The 17,758-nt window shown below is 41.0% G+C and overlaps 1 protein-coding gene across 1 annotated transcript; it reads left to right on the top strand.

Moving 5' to 3' along the window:
* On the top strand, nucleotides 1-16,753 carry LOC109997787 (WW domain-containing adapter protein with coiled-coil). The gene is made up of 13 exons (XM_020652394.3): nucleotides 1-341; nucleotides 738-771; nucleotides 1,789-1,978; nucleotides 2,510-2,601; nucleotides 6,075-6,184; nucleotides 6,371-6,468; nucleotides 6,723-7,001; nucleotides 11,569-11,685; nucleotides 12,764-12,912; nucleotides 13,025-13,113; nucleotides 14,239-14,422; nucleotides 15,108-15,235; nucleotides 15,349-16,753. Exons 1-13 carry the CDS (start codon nucleotides 301-303, stop codon nucleotides 15,416-15,418), a joined length of 1,581 nt encoding a protein of 526 aa, XP_020508050.1. The 5' UTR covers nucleotides 1-300; the 3' UTR covers nucleotides 15,419-16,753.
* Nucleotides 16,754-17,758: the final 1,005 nt, after the last annotated feature.

Below are 17,758 nucleotides of genomic sequence, written 5' to 3'. Positions count from 1 at the left end.
AGCTAAACATTACAGATGAGTTCGCCTTCTCCGTTTCCTCCTAACTCTGCTGCTTTTCCGCTGAGCTACAACGACCAAGCCAAGCGCATACCGCAACTACATGTCAGATGATGCGCTGAGGGTGGTTTTTAATAAAGACCACCCGCTATGCAGTGCTGGTGCTCGGTGTTCGGCTTGTAGGTATCTGTGCGGCCGCAGAGTGTAGAGATCAGGAAGCTGAAGAAAAGAGAAGTGAGAGAAGCAGACAGACAGGAGGCCACGGTTCCCCCTCAAACACATACATACATCACCTCGGCCTTGATGGTGATGTATGCAAGGAAACCAACAAGAGTCAGCGATGGGTAATTTAAGCACAAACCTTAAAATGAAGTAGCGTGTGCGTACTGTTCACTTCTTTTGTAGGCGAAGTGTTCGTGTATCTGTTAGCTTTCAATGCTACCAGCTAGCGAGAACAGCCAGCAATTATTAGCCTCGTCGGGTTTTTTTTCTCCTGTAGCTAGCCGAATCGTTAGCTCACTAAAAGTTCATTTGAAACCCTGCATACATATGGATATTGTTTAGTGTATATTTAAAACAAAACTTGCTTGTCACTACAGCAACAAGATGACAGAATAGTGGTTGCTAAGGTGGTAAAATAAAGCTAATTAAGCTAACGGCTAATTAGCTAAGGTGTACAAAAAGTGTTTTTGCAAAGGTTGAAAAATGTTAAATACTAACAGTGTTGTTTGTCCCCAAAGGTGCAACGACAGAAGGGATTCGCAATCCTATCAGGTATGTTATAATCCATCTGTAGACGGTCAGCTGTCATAGCTGTCACACAATCAGCTAACTAAAGAGGGTGTATTATGTTAATGTTTGAATACTAATAAAACATTTATTTTAAACTATGTTGGATGAGTTTGGTCTCTCCTATCCAGCTCTAGTTGAAGTCCAAAACAAATTAGTGCTTAATCATAATGTAGAATGATTTAAAACTAAATATATCAAATACCAAACAACAACTCTACATGGCTATTAAAAAAAACCAACACATTACAAGTTACAATTCACTTAGCAGACGCTTTTATCCAAAGCGAAGTACATCAGAGTAAGTACGACACATTTCTTAGAGAATATTATAGTGGCAGTTTGTAAAATGCCCTCAAGGAGAGTTTGATTTTATATTAAATTCATGTTGTGCTGATAATAGATTAGACATGATAAGACGGGGAAACCATACAGATACCCTTTAACAGCACTAAATACAGATATTACAAACTTTTCAATTGCCTCCATCAACCAATGCACCACAAAGACAGAAAATGTGCCCGTGTTTAGTCGTTCTTGAAAAGCCAAATTCCATGTGGTTATATTTATCCAACAAAGATGAAGTTTTAATAAACACAGTTCAGTAGACTTAGCGTTTGAAATGATATAGTTCAACACATTTATTCTTCATATAAATTACTAATACGAGTAAGAAGAACCTTCACAATGCTTCATCGGTAGTCCTGGTGTGTTTCTTTAGAAGCATCATTTTGTGATATAATCTTTGTGAATCAATCGTCTCCAGTGAATGAGTCATAAGACGTTACATTCAGCCACTCCACTCCGAGCTGTAGCTTTTATCAGGTATTTTTGATCAGTGGTAATAGATTCAGTACTGAATGCACTAATTGTCCTAAGAGTAAAGTACACTTTATTTCATTTGAAAAGTTAATGTAAGCTTTATCTGCATGAAGGGAATGGCATGTCAGAAAGCTTCAGCGATTCTTAAGGGCTCTCTCTACCATGCTGTCTTTTACCCAGACCCATAAATCTCAGCCAAAGAGCCAGTCCAGCAGCCTTCACCGGTATGACAAGGTGCGTGATGGCTCTTCTGACCCAACACCCCCTTACAAGATGCTGCGGCGCTCAGACGAAAGTCCTGTCAGCAGGCATGGAGACGGAGCAGGACACGGCAAGGCAAAAACCTCTCACACTGTCAGAGGAAAAAATGGTAAGCCCAGATCTGGTGGTCATACGTATGGATCGGTATTGCATTTAATCTTGAAGACGTAGCACACAGAGAAGGCAACACAGTGATCCTGCAAAAACAAAAGTAAAGACTAAAAGAAAACCAGCTACTGGAGCTGCAGGCACACTAATGGCTCTAAGCCTCAGCTTAGAGTGAATCATATGGTTAACTCACCATATGGTTTTGATGAATATCAGTGCATCAAGTTTCCTTTTCTGTAGAATTTTGGCACACTGTGTGAATTTGTTTGGTTATGAAATCACTCTCACCCTTATCAGATATGGGTGCAAAGTTTGCTGAAAGTCAAACCTTGACCTCAAAACTATCATTGAGAGCAGAATCAAGTTTGAAATTGTTTTTTCATCTGGTCACATCACAGCTATTACTACTTAAACATAAACAACTTCAGCCAAAAACAATTACACATGAAGGCAGTTGTCGCTGTCACTGAAGATTTAGTCCTCTGCAGAACACTGTGTATATCCTGTCACTTCATAAATGGCTTTGTTGCAGGGACCAGCGGCTCTCCTCAGGAGAACTCGCACAACAACAGCTCCCACCACGGCTCAGACTCGCATGCGACTCAGAGCAAGCCTGCAGACAGGGTAAGATGTTGTCCACTTTTATCCGATCATATACCCTCAGGATTTCGTGTACAATTTGCTGTCAAACTACTTTGGATCATGGTATGTGAGGCATGATGTCGAGGCATCTCTCTCTCAGAGAAGATGGTCTGATCAGATTAAACCTCCTTGTTATGGGGAATTGATGATCATGTTTTTTTTATTTTTCGCTAGTTGGATTGAGTAATGAAACCAGACACAGATTATTTAAAGTAGTTGTGACACTGACTGTCAGTTGTTTCTTTAACATGATGAAGACAGGTAATCTTGTTCGAACATGCGTTAGCAATCACATAGTTTTATTTCAAACATATTATTATGCTTGTAGACGGGAAACTCGTAATCATGACAGTTAGATTGAACAACAATTTTTATCATTAAGTCATACGCGCATAAAAAGAATACCTGGAAATCTTGGGTTGGCATTTACCAAATCCACTAGCAGTTGAAAAATGTGCAGCTCTCCCTTAATTTGTCAGATTTGTGCAGCCGAAATAAAATACATTTGAGGAAAAGAAGGTCGAGGAGGAATAATGTCAGAGAAAGAGACTGAGGATGAATTCATCCCTTTTAAATTGGTTATTTTGAACCTTGACCAAGGGGGATGAAATGATGTATTGTTGCAGATTAGCTCTGGTCCAGTTGGTGTTATAACTGACTTTTTACCAACAAACCAACGATGACAACTAAGGAAGGGAAGTCCAATTCTGGTAACTGACAGATGTGTAAGCGGCACCTTGATGCTGCAAAAAAAGGCAAACAGTGTTTAGAATTCACAAGAAGAATGTACAAAAGCCAATAACCTGAAATTGGCATATAAACCTCAGGTAGGCACACCTGCACGTAATCTTCTCACTATTAATCAAGATCCATCTGAAGCGATGAATTGTGGACACGACCAGAGTAAGAGGCGAAAAAAATAAAGTTTCTGACAAAAATCAAGGTGCTTGTGAATGAAGTGGCAGTTAGACAGCACATATTGTATCACAATCATTTGTTGGCAAAAGTAGCTTGCACTATGGCTTATATGAGGATACATAATGTTTGTGTAAGAGCTGTGGTTACTTTGCTCATATACACAATACACTTGTAGGCGATGAAGATGTGCTGGTTGACGAGAAGGCATTTTGTGAAGGAGCTACAGCAGTGTCTCGGTGTACTATACACTACAGTTATGTAGCGGTGATATATGCACACTAGTAGAAGGCATTAGTGTTGCAGTCAAGACCACACTAACCAAGACCAGTGTGCTCCGAGAATGAGACAAGACCAAGACATTTAGGGATCGAGTCAGGAGACGGGCAGGGTAAGACCGAGACAAGACCAAGACCATAGATATCACTGAAAAATCATCATCTTGTGTTCAAAGGGCGTGTCACTCACTTAGACCGTAACACCGGGAAGGTTGCAGCCGTAACCGGGGGATAAAAATCAAATAATGAATGAATTTAAAGTTTTCCGTTGTTTTTTTCTTCTAATCACAGTAAAGATTAGGGAAAATAGCCTGTCAGTGGTGGTCTTGACCGGTCTGGTCAATTTCGGGTGAAATTGCATGTTTGCAAGGCATCAATATACAATCTGGCTTCAAGTCACCACCTCACAGTCATAAATGTAAGCATGGGACAGACTCTGCTTACTGGTGCACACATTTTCAAGTCAGGTTTGTTTTTATAGTTACAAACTTTGCATGGAAAGTGACGTACCCTCAGCACCCTCAGAAACCAAGATGCTTTACAGTTTAGCTGTAAGATGATTTAAGAGTGAAGATTATCTCTTGCTGGTATAAAGCGACTGATGATTATGACTCTGTCCTTCTCTGCCCTGCTTTGAGGTTCAGGAGCCCAGAGCAGTTTTCATTATTGTAGGAGCTACTGCCTGTCAGTCTATATTAAATAAAAACCACAACAAATACCTGTTTGCTTTCACAAAGACTCACAAGCAGATTTGTTATAACAGGGATAAAACACAGTTATTTGTAGTTTTATCACACACTAATGTGCCTTTTCTGTCAAAACTAGCCAAAGTGGAATCCCCTACTTCATTTCTTGCATTGAAAATACTGTTTTTGTTGCTGTGGTGAATGTCGTAACTTTAACCCTTCTGTTAGATCTCATTCATACCCGGCTATAATCTACTGTTACTGCAACCGCCCATATTTATCTTAAATAGCACCCTCTAATGTTTGCTTTGTGGAGAGAGAACGTGAGACACAATGTATCATGGAACTCAAGCCCCCTCTGCTAAATCTGCCTTTTTGATTTATGTCCAGTGGTAAATAGGAGAACAGGATGAACTACATTCTCTAGAATTGTCAGTAAATGCATTAACATTAATATTGAACTCACGAGCTTGAGTACAGACTGGAAACACCTTATCCATTATTGAGAGTGGAAAGTGAGAGATGTTCACTTCCTAAAGGATGACAGACTTATGATGACGCGTTCATATAATTGTGACATTATCACCGTTTCATGCTGTGGTCATTTTTTTTAAATCATGCAGTTATCCTTAGAGGAACATACATTAACTTGCACACTGTGATGTGAAAATGTGGCCACGGGATTTTTCAAACTGTGCTGCAGTGTTTACATCTTCAATGTGTTGTTGCTCACTACGGTGCAACAGATCACACATTCCGTGGTTGAGATAATAAAAATAACCTTTTATAATAGTGTTTCTTCTCCTCATCTAGAAATGTCTCTAAAGGCATTTTACCAGCACAACAAATCAAAATCCATCTCAATAATGTATCTCGTCCTCTACATTGTTACAATTCAAACAATAACACAAGCAGTCCCATACAAAACATCTCAAATCCAAAACAAAGACTCTGTGAAAAGTGGCTCGCTCTAATCAGCAGTGACAGGTTTTCCTCTCTTTTATGTAGCGTTTAAAACGTGCAGTAATGAATGAAGTAATAAAGTGAGGGATGTTACTAATGTTCATACAGCGTGACCCAAAAAAGGGTCTTATTGAAGCAGCAGTGAAGAACTTTTGGTTCTGTTGATCTTTGCGTCCTCTTCAGACCGAGCTGTATCTCCAGCCTCTTTACTTTTCCTGTCCTGTACATGTGTGTGTGATATTATATAAGGTTAAATCTCTTCCTGCTTCCTTTGAAAAGTCAAATGTAAAAGCTTTGTCAGCGTCAGAATATCTGGTAGCTTTGAGAGGCATTAAAATCACAATTTAGGTATCATCTTCTTAGCTAATGGTCTTTCTGCTTTTTAAGGTCCTTTAGAGGTCTGGGTTTTAAATTGGGACTGTTACATAACCGTTTGAAAACTCTTTGTAATAGGTTTAAATTTGTCCGACTTAAAGAATGTTTGAACTTTTTACCTCATCTCAAAGATTATAAAGTCAGCCGTCAGCTTACATCTTCTTCAGACTTCTGTTTGACTCATCACAGTTCCACTTCAAACCCCTAACATCTCGTGTCTTGTCTCTCTCTGCACCAGGAGCCGGCGGATGACTGGACAGAACACATCAGCTCCTCTGGGAAGAAGTACTACTACAACTGTAGAACTGAGGTCTCCCAATGGGAGAAGCCCAAGGACCTGTTGGAGAGGTAAGCCCACTTACTGGATCAATAAAGTGAAAGACTTTAGTGATAGAGATGATCTGTCTTGTGCTTAGTCATACATCATAAGCTCAAGCAGTGCACCTCTTTTTACGGAATGCTATTATCTCAGAGTGCAGGCTTGAAATGCATCCTGTACATCGTCACCGTTGCTTTTTGTTTATTCTGTTTCAGGGAACAACGACAGAAAGATCCAGTCAAGATGGCGGCGAACAGCTTCCCCAGGGACATGGACTACAGACAAGAGGCCTTGCAGGACAAAGCCACAACAAGTAAATATGGCAGCATTATAAAACCTTAGCACCCTAACATTGCTGCTTATTTGCACTTCTGGTGAGATGCCAAACCTCATTTCGTTACTCTATACTTGTATATGTGTAATGACAATAAAGTTGAATCTCATCTCATCATCTCATTGAAGCTACCTTCCTTTAAATCCTTTGGATAAACATTTAAATTAACTCAAGAAATACGAACATATGGGGATTATCAATGCTGTGTTGTCGTTTCTGCCCCTTCTTCACAGAGACCACATCGGCGGACCAGTCCACTGCATCCAACTCCGGCCATTCCTCCTCTTCCTCTACTTCTCAGAGCATCAACTCTGCTTCTGGTGCTCTAGGTTCCACCCCCTCCACCATGTCTTCCTCCTCTTCCTCCGCCTCAGGACAGGTGCCTCAGTCTCTCCAGTCCCCGTCACCAGCACTGCTGCAGGACCCGGCCCTCCTACATCAGCTCCTCCCGGCGCTGCAGGCCACTCTGCAAATGAACAACGGCAGCATGGACATGGCTAAACTCAACGAAGGTGAGTTGACAGAAGATGACCTCGAAGGGTCATCGACAGATAACCGTGGTCTCCTTAGTTGAGGGGTCAGCACCTTTTTTCCATCAAAAGAGCTGTTTTTGCTGCAAACATGTTTGAACCTATCAATGAAGTGTATGCAGCCCGTTAACACTCCTAATAGATCTAAATGAACATCCAGTGATATCTTTTACCACATTACATTGCAACAACTCTCCAGCGGGGGTTTTCCTCCATCACATGCTGCTGTCTGTCTGCGTACCATACAGGAATGCGTAGGGATCTGTCACATATTGGCCCGCTAATTAAACTCCTGAACCATCCCATCTGGATGAAAAGAAACGTACATCATATTATAAAACAACTTTAAATGAGAAGTCACCACAGCGGCTTATTTCTGACCCTCTCTTTTGTGGATAGTTAGAGCTCCTCCTGTACCTGAGCGCTCTGTCGCCTCACCTGCTGTTATCGGGCTTGCGGAGTAAAGTGCGTGATTGGTCGAGCGACTGAGAGAGAGTGAGCGGAGCAGAGCAGGGTCATTGACAATCTGACAGTATGCTTTTAGTTAACATAATTTAAGGGGCTACTTTCAAAACGTTAGAGATTAAAGGCAGCACCCTCCAGATCTGTGCGCTCACCTTTAGTCTTCAGTCAGTCCTGATCTCAGTTTTGTTTTTGAGATCGTTCCTTAAGTAAAGGGATGCTTTCTACATATGTTTGAGATGTTTTTCAGCACCTTCCCAGTCTGTACCGCTATTTGTGAAGACTGATGCTAATGTTTTCTTCTTCTTTTGTTTTATTAATGGCGGTTAGTAAACAACTAACCCGAGTACCCGTTCATTAAATAATAATCGGTTACAAAAAAAGTTTTTGTATTTGCGTTTTTGTAAATGTTTCTTGTTGCATTGTGGGTTCTAGGATAAGCCTAATTCAAAATAGAAAAAAGGAGCACACTCAAACAGAAATAAAACTTCAGGTGCACGAGCGCAAAAAGAAAATGGTTGACAAACAAAGGGCTGATAAAGGCTCTGTGCTGAAACGCGTCCGTTGTTGATCTGTACGTTGCTACCCTAACAAAAATATCCCTTTAATTGACCCCTTCATGAATTCACAATGAACAAAAAGTCCCAAACAAACAAAATATGCAATATGATCTACGAAAGTTCAGTTCAAATTGTCTTTTTGGTCCACAGAAAAAGAAGGACTTTCACTTTGCGATTACCGCTTTACTCCGCTAAACCAATGACGTTTGATCATCCAGGACAGAGCAGCATAACTAGATGTTTTCCTATATTTTGGAATTTTAGATGCTTATTAGATGATTTTAATAACTACAAAACGGAACAACAGAGAGATAGCTCATAGCGGACGGACGAACGAGATTGAGTGAGTGTGTCATTATGTACAGAGGAGAAAGATGAAACAGACACTTAAATCGTTCACCTGTTGTAACTTAATTTACCAGAGTAAAGTGTGCTCTACACTGCAGACTGTAGTCTTAACAAAATGTTGCTGTCAAAACAGCTTCAACGTGCGATGAGTGGCGCATTGATGTCTGCGCGTCCGCTCACCACACTGCTCTAATTAAAATAAAGTGTTAAAACGGTCATAAGATACGTGAATTTTTATTTGAGGGTTGCTGTCTGTTGAAGTAAGAAGTGTCCTAATTTGAACGTTAATACAAAGTAGGCCTATGACTAACAATTATTAAAATCCCGAAGATTCAAATTAATCAATAGATACAGTCGGCATAGCGTCATAGTTGGGGGGCGGAAAAGAATCACAGAAAAAAAAGAACTACAAAACAATTACTAGAGTACTCGCTTTAACAATGGGACCGTTATCAATTATGCACAAGCACGATTTCTTCCCCCTCCCTTCTCCCCTGCTGGTCTGTGTTCCCATAAGTAACATCGTTCAGTGCCTGAGTACAATTGAATATATACACAGTCCCATATAGCAGGTGGCAGTATGCACATAATTGGTTTGCAAATCCGACAAACCACTCTTGGACTGAGTCATTTTCTTTTTTTTTTTTTTTTCGGATATCGCGGGGTGGGGGGTATATTTTAATATTATATTTGTATTTAGATAAAATTTGTTTTTTCCCTCTACATTAATTTAGCAGGCTGTGAGATGACGTTGCTATTGTTAAGGTAACAGCAGACACGGTGGGAGGAAACGGAGTAAAGTCGAACCGAACGTTTGACCAGATTACGTGTGTTCCCGACGGTCGGTCCGTACCTAAAATGTACAGTCTATGGTCTGTACGGAACACGGATTAACTTTGTGCTGTTTCAAAGTAAAAAGGTGCGCGTGGTGGCTGGAGCTTCATCGTGTGTGTGCGTTTGTGCAGCAATGTAGCCTACTGTATGTTGGTGTAGCTCAGCGTGCCCCGCGATGCTCACAGTCAGACAGCAGAGAGATGAGCAGGGAAAGTAGCTGCAGCTACATCAAACACGCTTAATACTCATAGGGCCAGATCTACTAAAGGTTTGCGTGTCTTAAAACGTGTGCAAACTTGATACCACCAGTAAAAAAAAGTGCTATCTGATCTACTAACGGCGTGCAGTTAGGATTGTGTCTTTCAAATAAGAAAAACAACACGCATTGTCCTTTTAGTACGTTTGCCTTAATGAATATGCAACATGGGGCGTTTCTGCCCTAACATGCAAGATACTGGGAGGAGAAAATGCAAACAAGTTAAGTTAGTACACGCATTGCGATTTACCAAGCCTGACCAAAAATGCGGTGATTGTAACGGTGTCTGAATTTAACACCTTTGAAAGGAACGTGCTAATCCAAGAGACCAGCGTTACACACAGCAGGCTGCTGTTATTGAAGTTAGGAGGAGACATAGGCACAACAAAACAAGGCATAAAGATCGCGTTTTTCCCCACAAGTGTTTACATGTTTCAAATGACAGAAAAATAAATGGCATGCATTTATTTTTTAATTTGATTCAATATTTTAATCGTGACGGAAGAGAGACACCATGATTAAACTACATGCTATTGTTGCCATATATATAGCCAAACAAAACTGAACATTCACAGCCTCTGAATTCTATAGAATTTCAACATTGACATTTATGTCTTCCTATTTCCCTCTTTTCGCCAACATGATATTTCAAACTGGGGTTTTCCTTTTTCTCGGGTTGCGCGTCTCTCCCCCAGCTCGCCCCCTCTGGTGCGCTCCTCTCCATAATGCGCTCGTCTCCTCCCTCTACAGCCCGCTGCTGCTACTCTGAAGGACGCTTGGATTGGGGGACCTCACCACTGTTTGTACCCCTGTCTTCGATACCTTTTCCCAGGGCATTTTATGTCCAATCAGACACAGCGCTGGCCAGCTGTCTGGTGCGCAACAACGGCCCGAGTGTAGAGCGCCCGTGCCACAGAGGACACAGCTCGCACCTCCTGCGCAATGTATGACACTTCATTCTTAAGATTAAGGGAAGAAAAGAGAGGCCCTATTTAATGCCAAATTTAATATTTTCTTATAACCAAAATGTTCTTTGTAATATTCAGATTTATATTTGCCTGAATATTATTATATTATTATATTTGCCTCTCCCACTAATACATATTTTGCGCTTGCAGTCATCCTGCTTTCTGTCCAAACTCTCCGTGATGTAAACCAGTAGAGAACGCGAAAGCCCAACTTAAATACTACCGCCTCCACAAGGTTTGCACCTGTTGTCATTCACGCAAAACGCCCACCAACCAAACGTGCAAACTTTGGGAGTGAACACGCAATTTAGCACTCTTTAATTGGGAGCTTAGTAAATCTGGCCCAAAGCACGTCTGCACTCTCTCACACGCTCTCTCTCATGCACGCAGCAACTTTCTGAATACAAAAAATGAATCCGTGGCGATCCTTGTCGATAATGCAGCAGCAGTTTCTAAAGGCTCTTGAGTAGATGCTGAGTGATGTTTAGTGTGCAGAAACCCAAGGAGGTTTAAACCATCTGTCAACCAGAGGGGTCACTGCTGGTGAAGAATTAGACAAAAAAGATAAACGCTAACCTCAGGAGAAAATAATTGTGATTGCTTTAAAGAGTCTGATGGGAGAGTATGTGACAGATTGGATATTTCAATTTCAAGAGAAAAAATGCTTGAAGGATGAGGACTCTGTTTTCCTTTCATTAATAATATCTCTGTGAAACTTTCTGATGTGACGAGTGTGAACGTTTTGTAGCGTCATGTTTCAACAGGTGTTGAAGCATGAAGGCCGTCTTTTGTGATACGGACAATATGGTATCTCTTCTTCACTCTGTAGTTGATCATGTGAGCAGAAAGAAATGTCCTTTTGGGAATGTCTTTCCAATCTGAGTGTTTTTGATCATAGTTATTAATGTGTGAATGTTTTCTGCTGTTTCTAACCTAAGTCTCATAATGACATTTAAACAACTGAGCTCATGTAGCTACAGAAAAGATCAGTCTGCCCTCTGATGTCATTCTGATCTTGACCATGTCTCCTGACCTACCCAAGTGTTTGTGTTACTCACCTATTGTGCGTCCTTGCTAACTCACCTGTGTGTGTGTGTACATTTCCTCTTTCCTCCCTCCAGTCTTGGCAGCTGCTGTCACCCAAGCTTCCTTGCGGTCTGTGCTTCATAAACTCCTCACTGCTGGACCTGCTTTCAACATCACTGCTCTGCTCTCAGCTGCTCAGCACTCCAACCAAGGTAGGGCCTCCTCGCTGTTTCTCACCATCTGCTACAAACACTAATTTAAATGTGTTTTTATGTCCCCTAAGGTTCCTGCTCTCCCTGTCCTTGAAAAAATTGCAGAGTAAGACCTAACTTGTCACCAGCTTCAGTCAATGAGACTACTTGTATAACTGTTATATAATATTATTTCAGGGGCACTAAACTTTACCAAAAAATACATTCTACTAGTTTAAGTACAGCCAGTTTTTTAAATCATGGGTTTCTTTCACTGTTCATCTATAAGGAGTTTCTAAACAGGAGCTGAGGTCTTCTTCTCTTCAAACCAATCAGATTTGTGATTAAAAGTAGAGTTTCAGATTGAATATGTGTTTCTGTTTCTATATTGCTCTTCAGCTGACTCATGATGTCCCAGTGAGGGGGGCTGGGAGCCAAGCTGCAGCTTCCATCCATAAATCTGAAACAGTCAACAGTTCCATTACTGAGTTTACAGTGGCTCACTCTCGCCATCCCTTTAGTGCCCCAGACTCCAGCCATTTATTGTCATCACAAAAGGCATACACTGTCTTACCTGGCAACAAAAAAAGGTCTTTGCAGTCGGAGGTTAGGGTGCACACTGTGGAGATTTTGTGCAGTTTGATCCGTCCACATCAAGTACAAATGTCTAAAGTTGGTCCTAATGGATGTATGTTTTAGCACATTATGGGACTTTTGTTGTCAACCTGACAATGTACTGTATATTCCAGTGAACCTGCTCTATTAGAACAGCGGATTTGGTGCAACACAATAACAAAAAGTGATTTGTATTAAAAGTCTGACCTAAAGGCCTGTTTTTATTTTATATAGTTCTAGACTCTTTTATTTTTGCTGCTTCTCCAGTTTTTGCTGCAAATTTGTCGAACAGGTTTTTCCTGAGTGAGCTGATATAAACTCCTAGCATGCAGATTATCGCAGGACATTTGTTTTTATAAGAACATTTCTGATTTTGATGATCAATTCTTAAAATGAATCAAGGGTTACGTTCTGTATTTGCTGATTGAGGTCAAATAAATCCAAAGGAAAACGTTGTGCTAATCTTCTTGTCTTTCTCTCTCAGCCCAGCACTCCAGTCAGTCCCCCGTCTCTCTGACATCAGATGCATCGTCACCGCGACCGTACGTCTCGCCACGGAACGGCACACCACAGAGCAACCAGAAACCCCTCATGGGTGTGCACCAAGGCAGCATCACATCCTCACAAACAAGGGTGAGTCCAGCCAGAACCAAATGTAACAGAAACAGAAAGGAAAGCTTAGTTTTTCTCCCTTCTCCACTTTAGTTGGAGTTGTTTTAATATGATGCTCCTCTTTCCTCTTCAGGGCAGCATGTCTTCAGGGAAAGGATCAGCTCCCCTGTCTCAGACTGCAGAGAAGCGTCCAGAGGACCCCAGAACTCTCCAGCAGAGAAGGTAGAAGACATCTATTTAACACTTTTTCTGTGTTATCAAGTTCCTCAGAGCTTTAAGCTAACCATAAAAAAGTTACTTTATTTACTTACTGTAAGTAACATAAACTAGACAGTATACTCAAGCTGTTTCTTACATTTTGATTCTGCAGCAGTGCTGTAAAAAAAAAAGCTCCACCATTACTCTGTTGTGGGGTTCAGTAAGTACAAAGCCAGAGTAACATTGCTGTCCCACTGTGGTTTCACATTGTGTTATGGTGCTGCGGAAAGCATAGGGGAGAGATTTTTGGAGGTAAAACAAACAAAAAGAAGAGCTTTCAGAAACTAGCATCTGAATAACAAAAACACTTTACAGACCTCAACAGGAACACAGGACCCAAAAAATGTCCATGGGGACCATTTGTAGATGCAAGGAACACATTTTGCTGTGAGGCTTTATGCATTCTCCAAAATAAAGGGACGTGTTAACACAGAGTAAAGTGATTTATCAAAACACAGAACCTTACTTTGTTCACTTGGAATTACCTATCCCTGGAGTGGGAGTAGAATTACTTCCAAATGACATTTTCGGGCCTGGCAGTGTTAGTGAATCGACTAGATTGATTCTTTTTTTTTTTTATCAACCTGATGAAATGCACGAAAGTGTTTCCCACCAATAGCCATTACCTATGCAGAGCGTGTTCTTTTTTTAATATCCATATAAGATCGCTTCTGTGTAGTAAGATCGATAAATTAGTGGACAATCTGCACAGGTTCTTTACCTTTTGAGTTCATGTTGGGTATAGCAATTGAAGTTGCTCTGCAGGTGCTCAGAGAGAGAGAGAGAGAGAGAGAGCGAGAGAGAGAGAGCTGTCCAATGGGATGTCTCTCTTTAAATCTATTTGTTACAGTTTTCACATTTTACCATCCTTTGCATAAAAACATCTCTGTAAAATACAAAGAGACGTTTTGTTATTCACCCAGAATGAATGCAATATGATGAGCAGTGTTTGTGTAGATACAAATGTTATGAATTAATTATTAAGTCAAAATAATATCCAACAGTGACTTCTATGCATAAACATCAGGGAGTCTGAAGCATCGTTTGATTTAAACCAGATGTACTTAATACGTGTTCTCCCTCCTACAGCCAGGAGATTCTGTGTCTGGGATCGACCCTACCTGGTGCTGCGTTGCCCCATGTCCCTTCCAGCAGCACTAGCCAATCACCGGGCGACAACCCTGGCTCCTACACCCCCACCCTGGCAGCTCATTTCGATGAGAACCTCATCAGACATATCCAAGGATGGCCTTCAGAGAACACTGAGAAACAGGTACAGTCCTGCACAGAGGTTTTTATGTTACAGAGCAGGTGAGGATGTCTCATCAGGTTTACCAGTCTTCTTATGTAGAGGTTTTTGTGTCTATTTTAAAAAATGGTTTGATCAACAGAGTTGTTCCTTTGGCTCCATCTTCAGGCAATACTTGACATTACTCCAACCTCTTGTAGTAAATCTTGGACGAATCTCAAAGGCACTATTCTTTTATTCCATCCTATAATGTAGCTTTTCAGTGTGTATTGATTGATTCAGGGGCGGATATCACAAACTCTGGCCTTTAATCTTACTACTGTCATAACAAGATCCATGAAGTGTGTGTTTCTGAAGCTTTTAGAGTCTTCTTTTGGCTTTTTTCTAGAGGTTGAAATGATTTTTAATTAAGAATTTATTTCTCCTTTCTACACAGCCAGCTGGTCAATCGGCTTTTGTTAAAGATAGCGATATGATTACTCTTTTTTCACATTCCACTGATGATATTTAATTATCAAATTAATATATCTGTCCACACCGGTGTATCATTCCACAGTCCACACTCGTGTTTTCAATTGAGTTAAAGTCAGAACCACACCATCAGTAAGATAAATGTTTCTTCTCATTTCTGAAGTAACTAAATGTTGGTTGGAGAAAAAGCAATATGCATGATTTAACAAGATGCACTCGTACCTCATTTGTCCACCAGGCGGCTCGGTTGCGTGAGGACATCCACAACATGGGCAGCTTGTACATGTCAGAGATCTGTACAGAGATGAAAAACCTGCGCTCCCTGGTCCGAGTGTGTGAGATTCAGGCCACGCTGAGGGAACAGAGGTAAGGAACATGTTGTCACATTTTGTCAGAGAATTCACAATAACTGACAAGGACATCCTGCATTGATTAGCCTTTTCTTCCCCCCCCCCCCCCTCCCCTCCCCTCAACTACAGAATCCTGTTTCTGAGGCAGCAGAGCAAAGAGCTGGACAAGCTGAAGAACCAGAACTCGTACATGGTGTGAGGAGCAGACCGCCGAAGAAAGGACTGGGATGGATGGATGGAAAAACGCTAGAAATGAAAGAGGATAAACATGGACAGCATCCGCTACAGCCTGTTTATTCTCTGTTTGAGCGACTGGGAAAAGCTTTCAGAAATAAATGAGTCGGCTGCTGAAGAGGTGAAGCTCCATCATCCTGAACATGTCTTTTTTTCTGTCCTTTTTTTTTTTTTTAAAGAATTTGTTTTTCCAGTGTCCACCACATACTCTCTGAAAGGTGAAATTGTCAGTTCACCGAGACGGACACTTTACCCGGTGGACACAGAGGACCTGAGGCTCTTTTCAAACAGCACCTTCTCGGACTGTGAACCTTGGATTGTGTGTATCGTATTGGGTTAACTTTGTTTTCTGGTGTGTTTCTTGATGTGTAGTGGTCAGGAAAAGATTACAATTAATTCTTGGGAAAATCATCTAAAACAAAACCATCTCATAATAATCAGTGTGACATTATTTTTTCTTTTCGGTGGATGTTTGAACAGAATCGTTCGCCTGCCAATCTTCGGAAACAGACTTTGTCATGCATTGAAATGTATGGATTCAATAGCAGTGATGTTACTAATGTTATTTTTTATTCACTATACCTGTCCGTGGTTTTTCCAGATCAGCGTGTCTTTGTGCTGGTTGGTTTTTTCATGTCAAGAGATTAGCGAAGACCTTCTGCCAGACCTGTCTGAAAACACGTCAATTTACTTCTGTCATTTTGTCCCAGCTGATGGGAATTTTTCCAGTGATACAAATTCACTGGTGCGTTTGTTGCTAGATCCACCCCAGATGTTTCAAAGCCATTTTGAAAAAAGCCTATATTGGACCTGGATTGGCTGCTAGTACACATGAGGTTATATCCATTTGTAGCCCTGCTGGCTCCGTTTCTCTGATTCCCTTCTGCTCTTTGTCTTTATTTCTTTGTATAGTTGTCAACTTTTTATTTTTCTCCCAACTCTGATGGGGGAAATATTTCATTCCTTTTGTGCAGCTTAGCAAGAGATTGTGTGAAAGAGTAGAAAAGTGACTGAACTCCCAGTCATGTAAAGCTAAATTATTGTCACTCACGATTGATTACGTCCTCGTAGTCATAATGGAAAAAAAACAAAACAAATCAATGGAAAGACGATTTATATTTTCTAAAAGGAAACTCATGTTTAGTTTCATCGTTTGTGTTCAGCTGTCGTGGCTACGGCCCTTTTTATCAACTGACTCTAGCCAGATGTGGCTACTTTTTTTAAAGGCTCCATTCATGAGGAGAGGGTATACTTTTTATACATTAAACTGCAGCCGTACACTTCTACACCCATGAAGCAACTTCCTTTTGTCTCTTGACTATTCTTTTCTTTGTCCTTGAATAGTTTCCACCACATCTGATGTGCACACTTTTTTTGGGGGGGGGGGCGGTGGGATGGGGGGACTTTGTATTCCATGAAATATGAGAATAAAATATTATACCACAACTCCTGCTTGACTTATATTTACTGTGTTGCTTTTTAATTATTGTGTGTGCGCTGTATACCTGGGCTATATTTCCTGCTGAATTATGCATTTTGTGATTTTGCTAAATTGAAGTGTAATTATTCAGGGGCATGAGGGTTAGTGTGACAGCTTTGGGAAATGCAATGTGCAATGGGAGCCGACTGTGCACTTTGTCAATGACTCATCAGGTGTGTGGGTGTCTGCGTCCAACAGACATGACATTAATAATGAGGTACTTGAGTCCATCTGCAGCGCTTTTTCTGGTCAAACGATGGTGACAGTGAGCAATCTTTCCTTGAATCTGGTTCTGCTTATGTGTGCATTTTCCCTCCATCAGATTAAAAACCTATTACTGTACACGTCACATGTAAAATGTAGCCTAAACAAAAGCAGACTGCTGGACGAAATCCGAATAGAGTTGACCTGTGATATGATTCTGGGCCAATGCTAGAGCCAATACACACACAGTGTATACATATGATTGATGAAAATTGAAAAGAGCTGCTGATTGACGGGACATCAGCATGATAAAAACTGTTAAACTGTGGGTTCAAAATGTCAAAGTACTTCAGCAGATTGCTGTATGTATGATGACATTGAATTTGGCCTCGTAGCTGGCACACGTCAGCAGATTTTCCTGCTTGCAAAGCTCCACACTGAGCTTGTGAGTCCTCTTCTTTATCAGCCCTCTGAACTGGTGTCATCTCTTGGCTAACAGTTTTAGAAGAGCCCCACCTTTACCGCTTCACCAGATAAAAAGCCGGTTTCTTTTCCCTGTTACAGCTATTAAAGCTCCTGTGAAGAGTTTTTTATGAAATAGATTGAAATTAATACAGCTGC

Source organism: Labrus bergylta, chromosome 4 (genome assembly GCF_963930695.1).
Source record: "Labrus bergylta chromosome 4, fLabBer1.1, whole genome shotgun sequence".
Classification (NCBI taxonomy): domain Eukaryota; kingdom Metazoa; phylum Chordata; class Actinopteri; order Labriformes; family Labridae; genus Labrus; species Labrus bergylta.
Note: the sequence above shows the minus strand (reverse complement) of the source record. Positions and strands in the feature narration are given on the sequence as shown.

Excerpts from the sequence above, each read along its gene's own strand:
- LOC109997787 (XM_020652394.3), top strand. The coding sequence starts at position 301 with ATGGTGATGTATGCAAGGAAACCAACAAGAGTCAGCGATGG. Across the intron at positions 13,114-14,238 it reads AGAACTCTCCAGCAGAGAAG|CCAGGAGATTCTGTGTCTGG; the intron begins GTAGAAGACATC and ends TCCCTCCTACAG. Across the intron at positions 14,423-15,107 it reads CAGAGAACACTGAGAAACAG|GCGGCTCGGTTGCGTGAGGA; the intron begins GTACAGTCCTGC and ends TTTGTCCACCAG.